Source organism: Carica papaya, chromosome 8, assembly GCF_054855325.1.
Source record: "Carica papaya isolate Zhongbai chromosome 8, ASM5485532v1, whole genome shotgun sequence".
Taxonomy (NCBI): domain Eukaryota; kingdom Viridiplantae; phylum Streptophyta; class Magnoliopsida; order Brassicales; family Caricaceae; genus Carica; species Carica papaya.
This window is the reverse complement of record NC_142316.1, coordinates 881,743-896,421: the sequence shown is the minus strand read 5'-3', so window position 1 is coordinate 896,421 and position 14,679 is coordinate 881,743. Positions and strand designations below refer to the sequence as shown.

Sequence of the window (14,679 nt, the reverse complement as noted above, 5' to 3'; positions counted from 1 at the left end):
TCTTTAAGCAGAGTATCATCATAAGCTAGTTGCAAGTGAGAATAACTGCTACAGATATCTAAAGAAATAATCATGACAGATATTCTTCAAGAACATATGGATATAAATTTTTCCTAAAAGCTGAAGAAGTGAGTGATATCACATGCTTCTATTCTGATAAACAGTAGTATGATATCTACCAATAAGCAGGAAGAATTGCACCAAGGAACTATCTGAGCCATTAAGTGTGGGAGTAATCATTAACAAACATCATGCAATTTAATCTTACGTCTCTTGGAGATCCGCAGATGGGCAAAACAAAATCTTGGGACATCCTTGGGCTATGTTCAGCAGTATGTATGTTACTCATTTTGGGTAGAATAAAGTTGAGTAAGGTAGTATAAATTATGTAACTTGCTCATGCTATCTTATCTATTGTTTGGGAAATAATGAGTAGGAAAGTGAGAAATGTTTTGAACAGAATAGTATATGTAGAGAAATAACCATAGGCCCCTTGAATTAATATGTTTAACAATAGATAATATTAACATTTTCTCCGAGCTAATATTATTACTTAATAAATGTAGTAACTAAACTAAAATTTAAAAAGTATAAAATGAGTAATTTTATTAGAATTTTAATGTATTAAATAAATTATCATTAATAATATCAGTAATAATTTTTTTTTGAAATAAAAAAGATAAGTATTATTTACATGCACCAAAGGGATGTAACCCATGTACATAAGTATTTACAATTCTATTAGCACATCAATTAGTTCCCCAAGATTTTCCCTATAATACATGGGTTGGTTCAAAATCAAAACACTAAAGGTTTGAGACCATCTCTTTTTATTTTTATCAAGCCCCTCCTCCACTTCCTCGAAGACCTTCCTATTTCCCTCCTTCCATACAACCCAAAAAAAGGTCAATGGAATAAGCTCCAATTGTTTCTTCCTACTAGTAATATCCTTCCAAGCCCACACCTCTTCCTTAATAGAGCCAGCCAAAACTCAACCATACCCCAAGATCCCAAAAGCCATAGACCATAGCCTGTATCAATGGGGCATCGAAGCAGAATATGGTCATAAGTCTCCCCCAAACTCTTGCACAGACAACACCATTTAACCTAAGCCCTTGGAGGGGCTAGAGTTAATATGCACCTGCAAGCAGCTTCCCAAGTGAAGAAAGCTATCTTTGGAAGGGCATTCACCTTCCAAATTTGCTTGAAATATTCCTTGGAGGGGCTAGAGTTAATATGCACCTGCAAGCAGCTTCCCAAGTGAAGAAAGCTATCTTTGGAAGGGCATTCACCTTCCAAATTTGCTTGAAATATTATGAATAAGGCTTTTTTTTGTTGGCTAAAAGTTGGTAAATTTTCTTATCTTTAAGCATTCTAAAATATATGTTGACTGTTATTTTAACCAAAATGTGTTTTGAGCACATTACATTAAAACTAAGCCAACCAAAACACCGTCAATAGAGAAAAAGGGTTGGATAGGGCAGAGTTCAAGTTTACATTACATGTTGACTATTAGTTTAACCAAAATGTGTTTTGAGCACATTACATTAAAACTAAGCCAACCAAAACACGGTCAATATAGAAAAAGGGTTGGATAGGGTAGAGTTCAAGTTTACCAAGAGAAGGAAGAGCAAGTGATCATTTATTAAGAGAGGGAGATGGAAGAAAGGTGGAAGTGAATGGAATCCTAGAGAAATTTTATCTTTAAACATCATCTTCACTTATCCTAGGCACGTGAAACTATTTACTTGAGAATATTACAAAGGTTCATGGTATATTACCAATTTGCTATTTAACTTAATGAAGCTCTAATTTGCACTTCTTAACGCTCCTCCTCAAGATGATGAATAGATATTATTCACTCCCAACTCAGCAATAATTATCTGAAATACAGGATTACTCAATCTTATATTCAAAACAAGAGCAAGTTGTGAAGTGGTCGGCAAAGATGCAGTACAAATCAATCCACTATCCAACTTTTCCTTGATGAAGTGCCTATTTACTTCAAGGTGCTTAGTTCTATCATTTTATATATATTGTTGTGGTAGAGTCTCATACGTCCATCTTATTGAATTTTCAAATCTTCTAAAATCATCTTCAATTATAAGAGCTCACACACCCCTTGGATCATATCTCTAAGCTCTTATTCTATACTAGACCAGGCTACCACATTTTGTTTCTTATTTCTCCAATTCACTAAATTCCATCAAAGAAGGTACAATATCTAGAAGTAGATCTCCTATACTTGAAGAAGCAACTTATTATTTCTTTTGAACATAATTCCATTTCCCAGAATACCTTTCAAGTAATGGAATATTTTGCAAACTGCTTGTAGGTGCACTTCTTTATACTTGTGCATGAACTAACTTACTACACTAATTGCATAAGCAATGTTTGGACTGGTATTTGACGAGTAATATAGGTTGTTTCTGATTTCAAGTACTGGTAATTGCATAAGCAATGTTTGGTCATTGCATAATTCCATTTCCTTTGAAGGTTGTTTCCGATTTAAAAATTAATTTTGATAACTCTAAAATTGTCAAGATTGGTAGGAATGGGGATGCAAATCTGCTTACTAGGGTGTTACGATGTAAAGCGATCAAGTTCCCCGTAAAGTACTTGGGAATCCCTTTGGGTGCTAAGTATAAAAACATTGCCTCCTGGGAACCGATACTAAATTATTTGAAAAGAGACTCGTTGGGTGGAAGTGTAACTTCCTTTTAAAAGGTGATAGATATATCTTAATCAAAAGCACAATGGCCAATTTTCCCATATATTATCTTTCTCCTACTTTTCTTTCTCTATCAATTTTTTTCATGGTATCAAAGCTATAGGACTCGATCATAAATTACAAAACAGCCATAACTGTAAATGGGAATTCACAGTTAAATACAACTCGGATGGATCTTTAGAGAGGTACAAAGCTCGTCTCGTAGCAAAAGGTTTAACCAAACATTTGGAGTAGACTACTAAGAGACATTCTCTCCACTGGCAAAGTTAAACACAGTGAGAGTACTTTTATTTATGGCTGCAAACTTTGATTGGCTTCTGAGTCAACTTGATGTAAAAAATGCATTCTTAAATGGAGGCTTGGAAGAGAAAGTTTACATGGAACCTCCACCTAGATTCACAGAAAGCTTTGGAACCAAGGTATGTAAACTGAAGAAGACTCTTTATGGCCTCAAACAATCACCTAGAGCTTGGTTTGAGAGATTCACAAGTTTTGTTAAAGGTTAAGGTTATACACAAGGACAATTTGATCACACCTTTTTCACAAGACAATCCGTAGAAGGCAAAATTGCTTATCTTAATAGTTTATGTAGATGACATGATTTTAACTGGGGATGACTTGGATGAGATTATAAGACTTAAGAACAACCTGGCCAAAGGATTTGAAATTAAAGACTTGGGTCAGCTTAGATATTTTCTTGAAATGGAGGTAGCTTGATCAAAGAGAGGAATAATGGTGTCACAACGAAAATATATTCTGGACCTTCTAAAAGAGACTGGAATGAGATGGTGCAAACCGGCACAAACACTATTAGAAGCGAGTAACAAGCTCGATGATATTAGAGGTGTTCCTGTGGATAAAGGGAGGTACCAAAGGTTGGTTGGAAAATTTATTTACTTATCTCATACTCGCCCTAATATTGCTTTTGCTGTGAGTTTAGTGAATCAGTTTATGCATTCTCCTTGTGAAGAACATTTAAAAGCAATGTATCGTATTTTAAGGTATTTGAAAAGTACACCTGGAAATGGACTTTTTTAAAAGAAAAATGAAAAAAGAGAGATTGAAGTACATACAAATACTGACTGGACTAGCTCAACTGTTGATAGAAGGTCAAGCTCAGCATATTGTACGTTTGTGTTGGGTAATTTGGTTACTTGGAGGAGTAAAAACAAAATGTTGCAGCAAGGAGTAGCGCTAAGGCAGAGTTCAGATCAATGGCTCAAGGTATATGTGAAGTCTTGTGACTGAAACGGGTTCTAAAAGAAATTGAAAAACTTGCAAGTTTGTCTATGAAGTTGTACTGTGACAATAAGGCAGCGATCAATATTGCATATAATCCAATCTTACATGATCGAACTAAGCATGTCGAAATTGATGGACACTTTATAAAGGAAAAACTTGAAAAAGTGATATTATGTACTCCTTTTGTACCTACTACACAACAGATTGTAGACATTAACCAAGTGACTTTTGAGTCAACCATTCGAAGATAAAGTGAGCAAGTTGGACATGATAAACATCTTTGCACCAACTTGAGAAAGAGTGTCGATAGAGATAACTTGGCAAAGTTATGATTTGTTTACAAGAAATAAAAATTTGAAATAAATCCCAGACTTCATGAAATTTGAATAAATTCAATAAAGTTTGAAATAAATTCCAAATTTTATCGGATTTGAATAAATTCCATAAAATCTTAAATAAATCCCAGATTCTATGGGATTTATTATTAGTCTAATTTTATGTTTTCTTTTTCCCTATATATATGTAATATATCATAATCAGAAATTAAGAGAAACAGTTTTCTCTTACTTTTTTTTCTCTATCAATTGTTTTCAGCCTTTACTCAAAATATAAACTGGTTAAAGATAATAAGATCAAATTTTGGACTAATGAGTAGTTGAAGGAGGTAGCCTCAAAAATTGTTTTCCGAGAATTTTCATTATCGCTCAACTCAGGAATAGGCTTATTGAAGAAGCTTACCAACGTTCGAATGGCAACATAAATTAGTTCATAAATGTAGTAAGAAACTTAAATGACTAGGAAATTAGTGATTATGCGGAAATTCTTAAAATTTTATCATCACAACAAATCTCACTAACTACCGAAAAATTTGTTTGGAAATTAGAAAAGTCTGAGAGATTTTCAGTTAGATTTTACTACAATTTCTTAACAACGGATTCTATTGTGGTTTGTCGGAATTTTCCTTATAAGCAAATCTAGAAAACTAAGGTCCCTCCGAGAGTCGCTTTTTTCACTTGGAAAGCCTGTTGGGAGAAGATTCGTACAATTGATAAACTTATATCTAGAGGACAGATTCTCGTGAACGGGTGGTTTGTCGGAATTTTCCTTATAAGCAAATCTAGAAAACTAAGGTCCTTACGAGAGTCGCTTTTTTCACTTGGAAAGCTTGTTGGGAGAAGATTCGTACAATTGATAAACTTATATATAGAGGACAGATTCTCGTGAACGGGTGTTACATGTGTCCGAAGGCTAAGGAGTCCTGCAATCATCTGTTGTTTCGATTTCCTATGACTCATGATCTTTGGTGCATGATTTATGACTTGTTGGGGATCTTGGGCCATGGTGGGCTCAATCTGCAAGGAAATTTGAGCTTGGGATGGGTTATCTGTAAAAAGAAACATTATAAACATTATCTCATTAACTATTTTCTAGGTTTTTTGGAAAGACCGGAATTCAAGAGCTTTTGAGCGTAAAGTTAGTAGTTCTTATAGTATTAGAGATAGATGGATGCATTCTTTTGAAACCATCTTGTTAGATAATGACATTATCAGTGATGTAAAATTTGAAAATATCATAAATACTTTTAACTCTTTTGTAAATCTTTTGTACATGAGTGGTACCTCTGTTATGGTACCCTGTTAATACAATATTACACACTTTTTATTTTTAAAAAAAAGCTAATGAACTTCATCATTTTCTGTTCCAAACTAAATAGTATAGCTCAAAGGTATGTTAAGTGATACTCAAGACATTATGCAATGCTATCAAGCATTCATCAGTTGAATGAGAATTTTGTAAGAATATAATCAATGTCCATAAGCCATCATTCAAGTCCTTTGTTGAAGGACGCTATAATATTACCAACATTACATTCATTCTCTCTTCCATCAAGACAATTAGAAGGCTTAACATATACTAAGATCAAATATCTTTTATCAAAACCAAGAATAAACACTTAAATCAAGTAAATTTTATTGAAAGCAAGAATAAGAATTTAAGTCAAATTTTGTTCAAAACGTTAGTATGGAGCGGAAATATTACCATAATGACCTCAAAATATGGGGGAAAAAAAGGTTAAAAACTTAAGGACAGACAAGAACTGGTCTAGAGGCCGTGCAGCAAAGCAGTCACACAAGAAAGGTTAAATTTTTGTAAATTGGTAGAATTGAACAACCTCATTAAGAGGTCATGAACTTAATGTTCTATGCAGTGGTCTCCCAAAATAATTTGAGGTCGGGATTCAGGAAACAGCTTCATTCCGCGATGTCGGTTTTGGATCTGGTGTTAGATATTGTCGAAGTGTTTGTAATGTGGAGTTCTGCACAAGGCAGATGCGTTTCAGGAGTTTGGCGTCAAGTGCTGTTGATTCCTGTGGTATTTGGAGCTGTAGATTGGTAAGGAAAGTAGCCTACACCCTCTAATGAAAACAACATTGGCAATATCAACCAATACTGGGAGTGGCTGATCTTCTGGACAAAGCCAATGGTTTCTTGGTATTTTTGTGTTTTCCCACTTAAAACTATGTTCTTTGGCTTCATAATGTCAACTGATTACAGGTTCTTTGATTACGATCATACTTTGCCAACTATTTTCCTAATTATATATTCTTTTTTTGACAGAAAAAGAAGTATTATTGAATAAGAGGGAAAAGAATACAAATATTGAGAATAAGTAATCCTCCACAAAGAATTATGAACAAGACATCATTTATAGTAGAACACGAACCCAAAACCATCTAGGGGTGCAAAAGAATTGTGTCCCAATTCCAATGAACCTCAGTAATTGCAAGATTGGAATACTTCTCTTGAGCTTTCGCTGATAAGGAGACCACGAATGTTACCCTCTCCCACAACTCCTAAAATGATGTGTAACGGTCCTCAACTATCCTTCAGTGTCTCTCTAGAAATATCCACCACAAAACCACAAAGAAGGTCCCCTTCCACAAGGATCTCTCCTTCCTAAATCCTTCCCCTATACATCCCATAATAGAACTCTAAACATAATAGAATGGTTAGACACATCAATACTCTATTGTTGGACAGAGCTATTCTAATTGATTGAATACATAAATTACCTTGTGATTGAAGTTTTGACAACCTTATTGACTCTGTGTTTTTCATCCCTATGATTGCAGATCTCTAGTTCCTGTGATTGTGGATTAAAATTTTTATATTCTCTTCATCATATCTTTTTGTGCTATATCAAGTTTATTCAAAGAAAGCATTATCCACTACTTTATTGATATATTTCATTGTATGTGAATTTAAGCTTCCCTCTATGTGTATGGCACAATAAACTTTAAGCAACTTTGTATACTACATCACTTTGGCATTAATTTTGTATCGTAATATTCAATCATTAAATAATATTGGCTCCTTTATGACATTGTTGGTGGGATTGGGAAAAGAAGATATGTGAATTTCAATCCTTTCAAGCCTAGTTGGCATTTCATCTAAATGGTAACTTCTGGAAAAAGAAGCTATTGATGATAATACTCGAATAAAAAAAAATTTAAAAAATAAATGCTCGTACAAAATATACTTCTATATCACAAAAGAAGTAGTTGATAACACTTATTTCAAAAAAAAGTAGTTGAAAAACACTAACCTGACTGACAGTATTATTTTCTTAAAACAATGCCCCACTTTTTTCTTCTTTCGAAATAAACTAATTCTCTCTCGACATTGCTGGAGAATCTCTTGCATGTCAATATTCAAGACCTGCAATAAAGTCTGTCCAACAAACAGTCAGTTAGAAACGAAAGCAAGATATATGTAAGGAAACAATGTGATGTAATGAGAAAAGGGGTAATTTGGGGACAGAATTTAGGACCCAAAAGAGTCCAAGCAGCTGGATTAAAAAATCTAGGCTTTACCCAAAAATTAGAGAGAGCGTCTCTTGAGTCTGTTGAATGTTAATATGATATGTTTATCTACAAGTACAAGATATTTATAGTGTATAATAATGCTACTCCTAGTATATCTAGGAAAGGACTAGGTAATTTTAAAATTCTCCTAATTAGAAAAGTAAAACAAATCTTAATAAAAAAATGAACTTAAAATAAACTGCAGATAAAGTAAAAAGGACTTCTAACCAATTTTGAAAATCACGTAACAGTTACACTAATGACTAAATGAGCTCTGACCGTAATTTAACAAATTAGAGCTCTTTGCCCCAGCATTATTCTCCTGGAGACATTCGTCCTCCAATTTAGCTCTCCTTTCCCATTATCCATTCAAATACCAAAAAATCCTCCCATCCTGTGTTTGCTCTACCTTTCTTAAAGATCAAAAAATCACTAAGTTGTAAATACAAACATTTCCTACTTGACCATCTAAAAACCTATGTATGAAAAACAGCCAAAACATTTTAGTAAAGTTGGTTCTTTGTGTTAACTCTTTTGCTTTTCTTCTCTTGCTCTGAAACTTCCCATTCTCAATCAAATCTTGTAACTTCTACCACAGAAGTTGGCCTCACTTCTTAGGGAATTTCATAAATTGCTTGAGAGATCTCATGTTTTCCTTGACTCTTAAGAAGTTGCATTAATAGAATCCATCTTATTGCCAGGAGATTGCTGGTAGGCTCCGATCTCCATAACTTTGACCAAAACCATTTTCATCCCTAACATCCCCTTTCGGTAGGTTCAAGGAACCACAATTTCAGGAATCTCCATTCAGACATCCAGATGATCTCTATTCCTAACCGAGCCACTCTCTTGTGCTTAGTTCATCCTAGGAACTGTCTCCTAACTGCCATAGCAATTACTGGCCCTCCTTCGGCTTTGATACCAAATTGTTGTTGAGAGAAAATGCAGAATTTTGGGAATAGACTTTAGGATAAAAAATCGAAGTAGCTAGATTAGAGATTCCAGTTTACCCAGAAACAAGAGGGTCTCTTCAGTCTGATTTATGTATTACCCTGATGTGTTTATTTACAAATAGAAGATATACATTTTTTTTGAAATAGATATATATATCGTATCTTAATACTTCCTTCAAAAAAGAAAAAGACAAAAGTGGATACCAACATTTTCTTTTCTTTAAAGAAAAAGTGTAGTATTAACCAGTACTAAAGGCACACAACTCATAAACGAAATCATTTACATATCTGACAAATATCAATCAAGTCCTCTAAGTTCTCACAAATATAAAAGGGATGACCCTTAATCAAAAAACCTAGTGTTTGGAACCAAATATCTTTAATTATATCAAAAGTCAATTCTATACCCTCAAAAACTCTCCTACTTCTTTATGTTTATTTGACTAAAAGGAATAAAGTCCAAGTGCTTATTTTAATGTTTATCCCTTTGGATTCCTCTCCATGTGCATATCTCCTCTTTGACCGAGCCAGCCATGACCCACTTCGACCCCAATAGACTATCCAAGGGCCAAAGGACAATATAGGAGGACATGCTTGATAGCATCTGCAGCTCTCTTACATTGATAGCATCGATTCACAATGATCTCCCTCCTTTTAATCAGATTATCCTGTTATAACTAAGAAACTAATAGTAACTCTAAAGACACTCTTCACTAGAAAATTATAATAAACCCAGATCCAAAATAAACTTAGAGCCTAAAACAAAACTGCCAGCAAAGATAAAAAGACTCTGACTAAATCTGGAAAGCCGGTGATAATTATACTAATTATCAAATTAACCATAGACCTTATTTTCATTTAAATTATTTTTTTATTTAGCTCTTTATTTCTGCATCCCAATGCCACAACTACATATATTACGAAAGTTACAATGGTACTGCAGAGATGTGATAACCTTGTTAAGATGCACGTGACCAGCAAGGCCTGCATCAATTTCAAGACCTTCTGATACAGTTCGATGATTTTTATACCTGCATGCAGAAATGCAGCTCTTAAAGTTTGAATCTCCCTTAGAAAATATCCCACCATTAATGAAGAAACCAAACTATCAGAATCAACAAACAGATGCTAAAGCTACGGACAATTCCATATGCATAACAAATAAAAAAGGAGAAAACTGAAGGAACACCAAAAATTCCCTAATCTGTTTGTGCCCCTATGTAATGAAGATAAGAGGTTCTGCAGCATTTTGAGCCCAACCAACTACAGAATGTAGACAAGGTCAGAAATTTTCTTAGGACAAAATATGTTGTATAAACATGATCATACAGAGCGTCAAAATCATGCATACAAACCACATACTAGTATATCCATATGTGTCCTTCATGCAAAGTTGGACTAACTGATAGCATTGACCTTCATAACTATGCCAGCCACAGAATTTAAAGAACCAAAGGGGCATGAATCATATATATATTCTGCAGCATGATGCACTTGCCAAGGTTATGTCTTTTAACCTACTCAAGTCCAAACCATTGGGACCCATAGAGGTTCTGACCAAGAAGCATACAGATCAAAAAAATGCATTAACTATTTTCCACAACCATGAATAGCTCATGTCTGCATATTGTATGGAAATATAAATAGAAAACCGAACTTACTCAACCAAGAACTGCACTGCAGCATCTTTAAGAGTGACTTTATTCAGTTGATTCCTGACTAAGCATGCAGCTTTTTCTTGGCAATGCCTCCTTGCGCAATTACAGTCATTTAAATACAAAATTACACGTCGATCATTGAGATCATTCTTGAAACTGATTTTGGACAGTAGTATTTCCTAAAAGAGATCAGAATAATTATAAGCAACTGTATATAGCATGATTGGAAAAAGGAGAAACTTAAGCTTTACGCATGAAACAATCTGATATTCAGTAGAAATGAAATCATTACCTTCATCAATTCCCAGGAAGAGTTGCTGCTCGGGGTAGAATCAAGAACTGCCTTATATGCCGGATTTGACATGGCAGTTGCTGCTAATACACCAACAGGTTCACCCGCAGGGAATAATCTCAGTGGCTCATTGTCAGCCTTCAAGCCGTATTTAAATTGGATGACTGAATTGCTACATATGTTTCTCACGGTTCCATCATAACAAACAATAATATCCCGGAGAACTGCCATCATATTCTTGAATAAGGTCCCAGGTTCAGTCAATCCTCTCGATGAACGAACTATAACCTCTCGAGTGGAGATTGAATGAGCCATCTCTTCATAAGGGTCTAAACCATGTATGAAACAGCTCTTGATTAGTCCAAAATTTGCAGAAGGGTAATGACCTGCTCCAGGATGTTTGCTCCGAAAGAGAAAGGCCACATCCTCCACCAGATTCTTGGAGTAGAATTTTCCTTTATCTGAAAGTTGCAGGCCTAAGAACCCAATTTGTTGGACAACCTTATTCACAGCTGAATCACTCCTGAAGTCAATTAAATTACGCAATGATGACTTTATTATAAAGTTTTCAGCAGTTTCTTTCAAACATCGTATGCGATTTTCCAACTGCAACTCCTCATTGTAAGTTGATCCTAAGCAAGAAAGAAAAAGAGAAGTATCGTGAATTAACTTTTGAATAGCTTGCATGTCTGACTTGGGCATGGAGAAATCTTTTAGTCCAACACTAAAGCCTTCAACAAATAGATTTTCCATCAGCAAAGGCTGCAGGGAAGCAAAGAATTCAAGAACTTCCTTGGGACCCTTCTCATAGAAAATAGAGTTCACTACTTCACCAACTACTGACTGGACACTATCCTTATTAAAATCAATATTCAATATTTCACTTTTCCTGATTAAGTACCTGTCCTCATTACAGTCAAAACAAGCAGGCAAAGCTGTCTGTATTATCTGCGAGGCAGTCCAAAAGGAGCCTGAAGAGTGAGACTTGAATAATGCAGGCCACAACAAAGAAAGAGAACCAAACATGGCTAACTGCTGAGCAGCTGTTTTCCCCAGAAAGAACTTCTCAAACATCACTTTAAGAGACAACAATGAATCAGCAGCTAGCTGCAAATTTAGGTTGCCACTGTGAGAGCTAAGCAATTGTTTCTCCACAGAGAAAAGCTCTAAAACTTCAGCTCTTGCTGCAGGAGACTGGGGATAGAACAGATGAACACAATCACCATCAAAGTCAGCACTTAATGGCCCACAAATTAGTGGGTTTATCTTCACTGTGTGGTCATCATGAATGTACACAGAAAGAGCTTGTAATGAATGCTTGTGTGTGGTTGGTGGTCTGTTGATGAAAACGGTGTCACCGTCCATGATTCGCCGATGTACCACTTGGCCAGGTCTTAGAAAAGTATGTCCCTTGGAACCCTCCCTTAGTGAATATGTGGAACCACCATCTCTATAGGTTAAGCAGAGCTTTTTATCCACAAGCTCTTGTAGATATTTCATGTTATGCAAGTTAACCCTCTCTTCAAATGTGATCCGCTGAGCAATTTCAAACGGGATACCAATTTCATTAACCTTCTTATAAGGATCCCCAGTAATCACACTTCGGGAAGAGAATCCTGAACCCTTTCTAATAAACAATGTTCTCATTTTCTCAAGCCATGCTTTTGTTGAACAATCGTTAGAATTTTTGCTGACCCCATATCTTGTGTCTTCTCGAGATGCTTTAGCAGTCCCCCTAGCCTGAAGATATTTATTAACTGCTGACTGCAACTCGTTTGCTTCCACTGAATGAGATTCAAAATTAGGTTCCCCGCATCTAGAACTTTTTATGTTTTCTACTTTTTCAAGAACTTTCTTTAGCAATGGTGTTGAAGGGTCCTGAAAACATGAAGTAAATACAAATCCTTAATAATAATAAATATTAAATTGTGTTACAGTACAATAATGTCAATTTATCAACTAGACCAGCTTACCGAAGACATAGTGCTAACACCATCAGAGATGTCGGGCACAGATAAACAGTTCGGAGGAACAGGTAAAACCTGCAAGATATATCCGTCTTGAGGGAAATACCCTTTTCCTGCAAGCTTTCTTCTCGTATCTTCTGGAATACTTCTGATCATTTTCATCACCTAATATACGCAGCAGGTAATCCCCACTCCAACATCCGAGGGAAGAAAAAGCATCAATAAGAAATTTCAGATTTGAAAATGCATATAAACAAACAAATACTAGATTCAATGGAATGAGAGCAAAACTTTGAGCTTTTTGTAAAACCAAAATGACTTAAAATATGAGATCTTTATTCTAAAATCTGTCGCCCAAGGGTTTCAAAGCCAAAAACAGAACCACTAGTAACTACTTTCACTCATTTACTTGCATGCTCTGGACAAATGAAGAGGAGTCCAACAGACAAAGTATCGTCATTATGTAACTTAATTAATAATAAGTATCTTAATTATGTAAAATAATTAATAATAGTTAAAGTCAGAAATAATTCATAGGTCAAGAATAAGAGAAAAAGGGCAGTTAACAGATTGGGTTAAGGTAGGAATAAGTTTTTTTTTCTATTGAAACAACCTAGAAATAAGTAATAGGTTAAGAATAAGAGAAGAAGAGTCTTGTTATTCGCATTTCTTTTTCTCTCTAGTTCTAATAAAGCTTCTTTTCTTTCAAAATAAGTAAATAAATAAGAGAAGAATGGTAGTTAATAGATTGCAATCAGGCCGTTGCTAGGTTTTGGATAAGTTAAACTTTCAAAATAACTAGCTTTTGTCTTGCAATTAAATCATATAAATGTCCTTTGTTGCATAAAAAGAATCTTTTTGACATTTTCTTAGAAGGTAGAGGTCCAAGATATTCTAAGGATTACAAAGAATGGGATTAGGCTTACCTACTCCTTTTAACTTTTTGGCCTCAAGATTAGGTGGCTGTTCGGAGCACTACATGAATTTTTTGAGTCCAAAGACAATTCCTAGACCCATCTTCTTACAGGTGATGACTACAAGGTGTCAACCTAGTAAGACAGAAACAAAGGCAGCAATTGTCTAGAGCTAAAGAAGAGAACCAAGGAGGAACAAGAAAGGCTACTGATCCCTGAAGATACCAAAGCCAACAGATGGTGGAGGGTCCCACTAGGCGCTCACTAGGATGGTGATTTGAGTGTGGTGAAAGGGAAAAAGGAAGCTCTTGTTGAGCCTTGCTGGTTGGAGGATGAGGAACCATCAGCACATATTCTCAAGCCTTTGGAAGCTCAATACCAGGTGGAGTTGAAGGGGCTTCCTTCTGTTGCCTAACTTCCCCATACCCGAGACTTAAGGGCAAAATCAACAACTATACTAGAAATCAAAGTTACCTCCAGAACCTGTCTCCCTCGGACAAAAACATATTCTCTCCCCAACCACCTGGCCGATAACCTTACTTATCTCTTTGCAGGATCCTTCACATAAGCTTGTAAACGCTACCCAAAAGGCTAAGAGGCCCAAAACCTTTAACGTCAATGCACTGATTTGGGAACCAAGACCACAAAGGCTAAATTTAAAAAGGCCATACATTTACACCTATGGCCTATACAACGAAGAAAACAAGATACATGCATGGTCAAGCAATAATGATTCTAGAGGGCAAACAAAGCCACTGTTTTGATTCTAGTTGTCTTTGCTTTCAGTAGTGTAGAATGAAAATAATAGAAGCACTTTTGATGGGTGGAAGCTCCCCTTGCAATGTTTTTAAGTCAAATGGCTCCATTTCAATTTTATTTTTAATGGTGATACATTTTGTGCAAGAAGGTATTCGTACACTTTTAGGGATTCTACATGCACCCAATAAAAGATTAAAAAAGAAAATTTTCTTCTTTTATAGCACTTAATTGGTACCACGTTTTTATCCTTGCAAAAACTCAAGATAAAAAAGAAGTAATCCAAAGAAAATTAAGACTT

The 14,679-nt window shown here is 35.3% G+C and overlaps 1 protein-coding gene across 1 annotated transcript in view; it reads right to left on the bottom strand.

The window, feature by feature from the left end:
• Positions 1 to 14,679, bottom strand: part of NRPD1B (nuclear RNA polymerase D1B) — a 41,013-nt gene that overhangs the window by 14,357 nt on the left and 11,977 nt on the right. The window contains exons 8-12 of the mRNA XM_088210292.1: positions 12,715 to 12,873; positions 10,742 to 12,619; positions 10,453 to 10,628; positions 9,747 to 9,822; positions 7,580 to 7,704 (exon numbers count right to left, since the gene is read on the bottom strand). Coding sequence (XP_088066418.1) covers positions 7,580 to 7,704; positions 9,747 to 9,822; positions 10,453 to 10,628; positions 10,742 to 12,619; positions 12,715 to 12,873 — 2,414 coding nt within the window. The remainder of the gene's footprint in view (positions 1 to 7,579; positions 7,705 to 9,746; positions 9,823 to 10,452; positions 10,629 to 10,741; positions 12,620 to 12,714; positions 12,874 to 14,679) is intronic.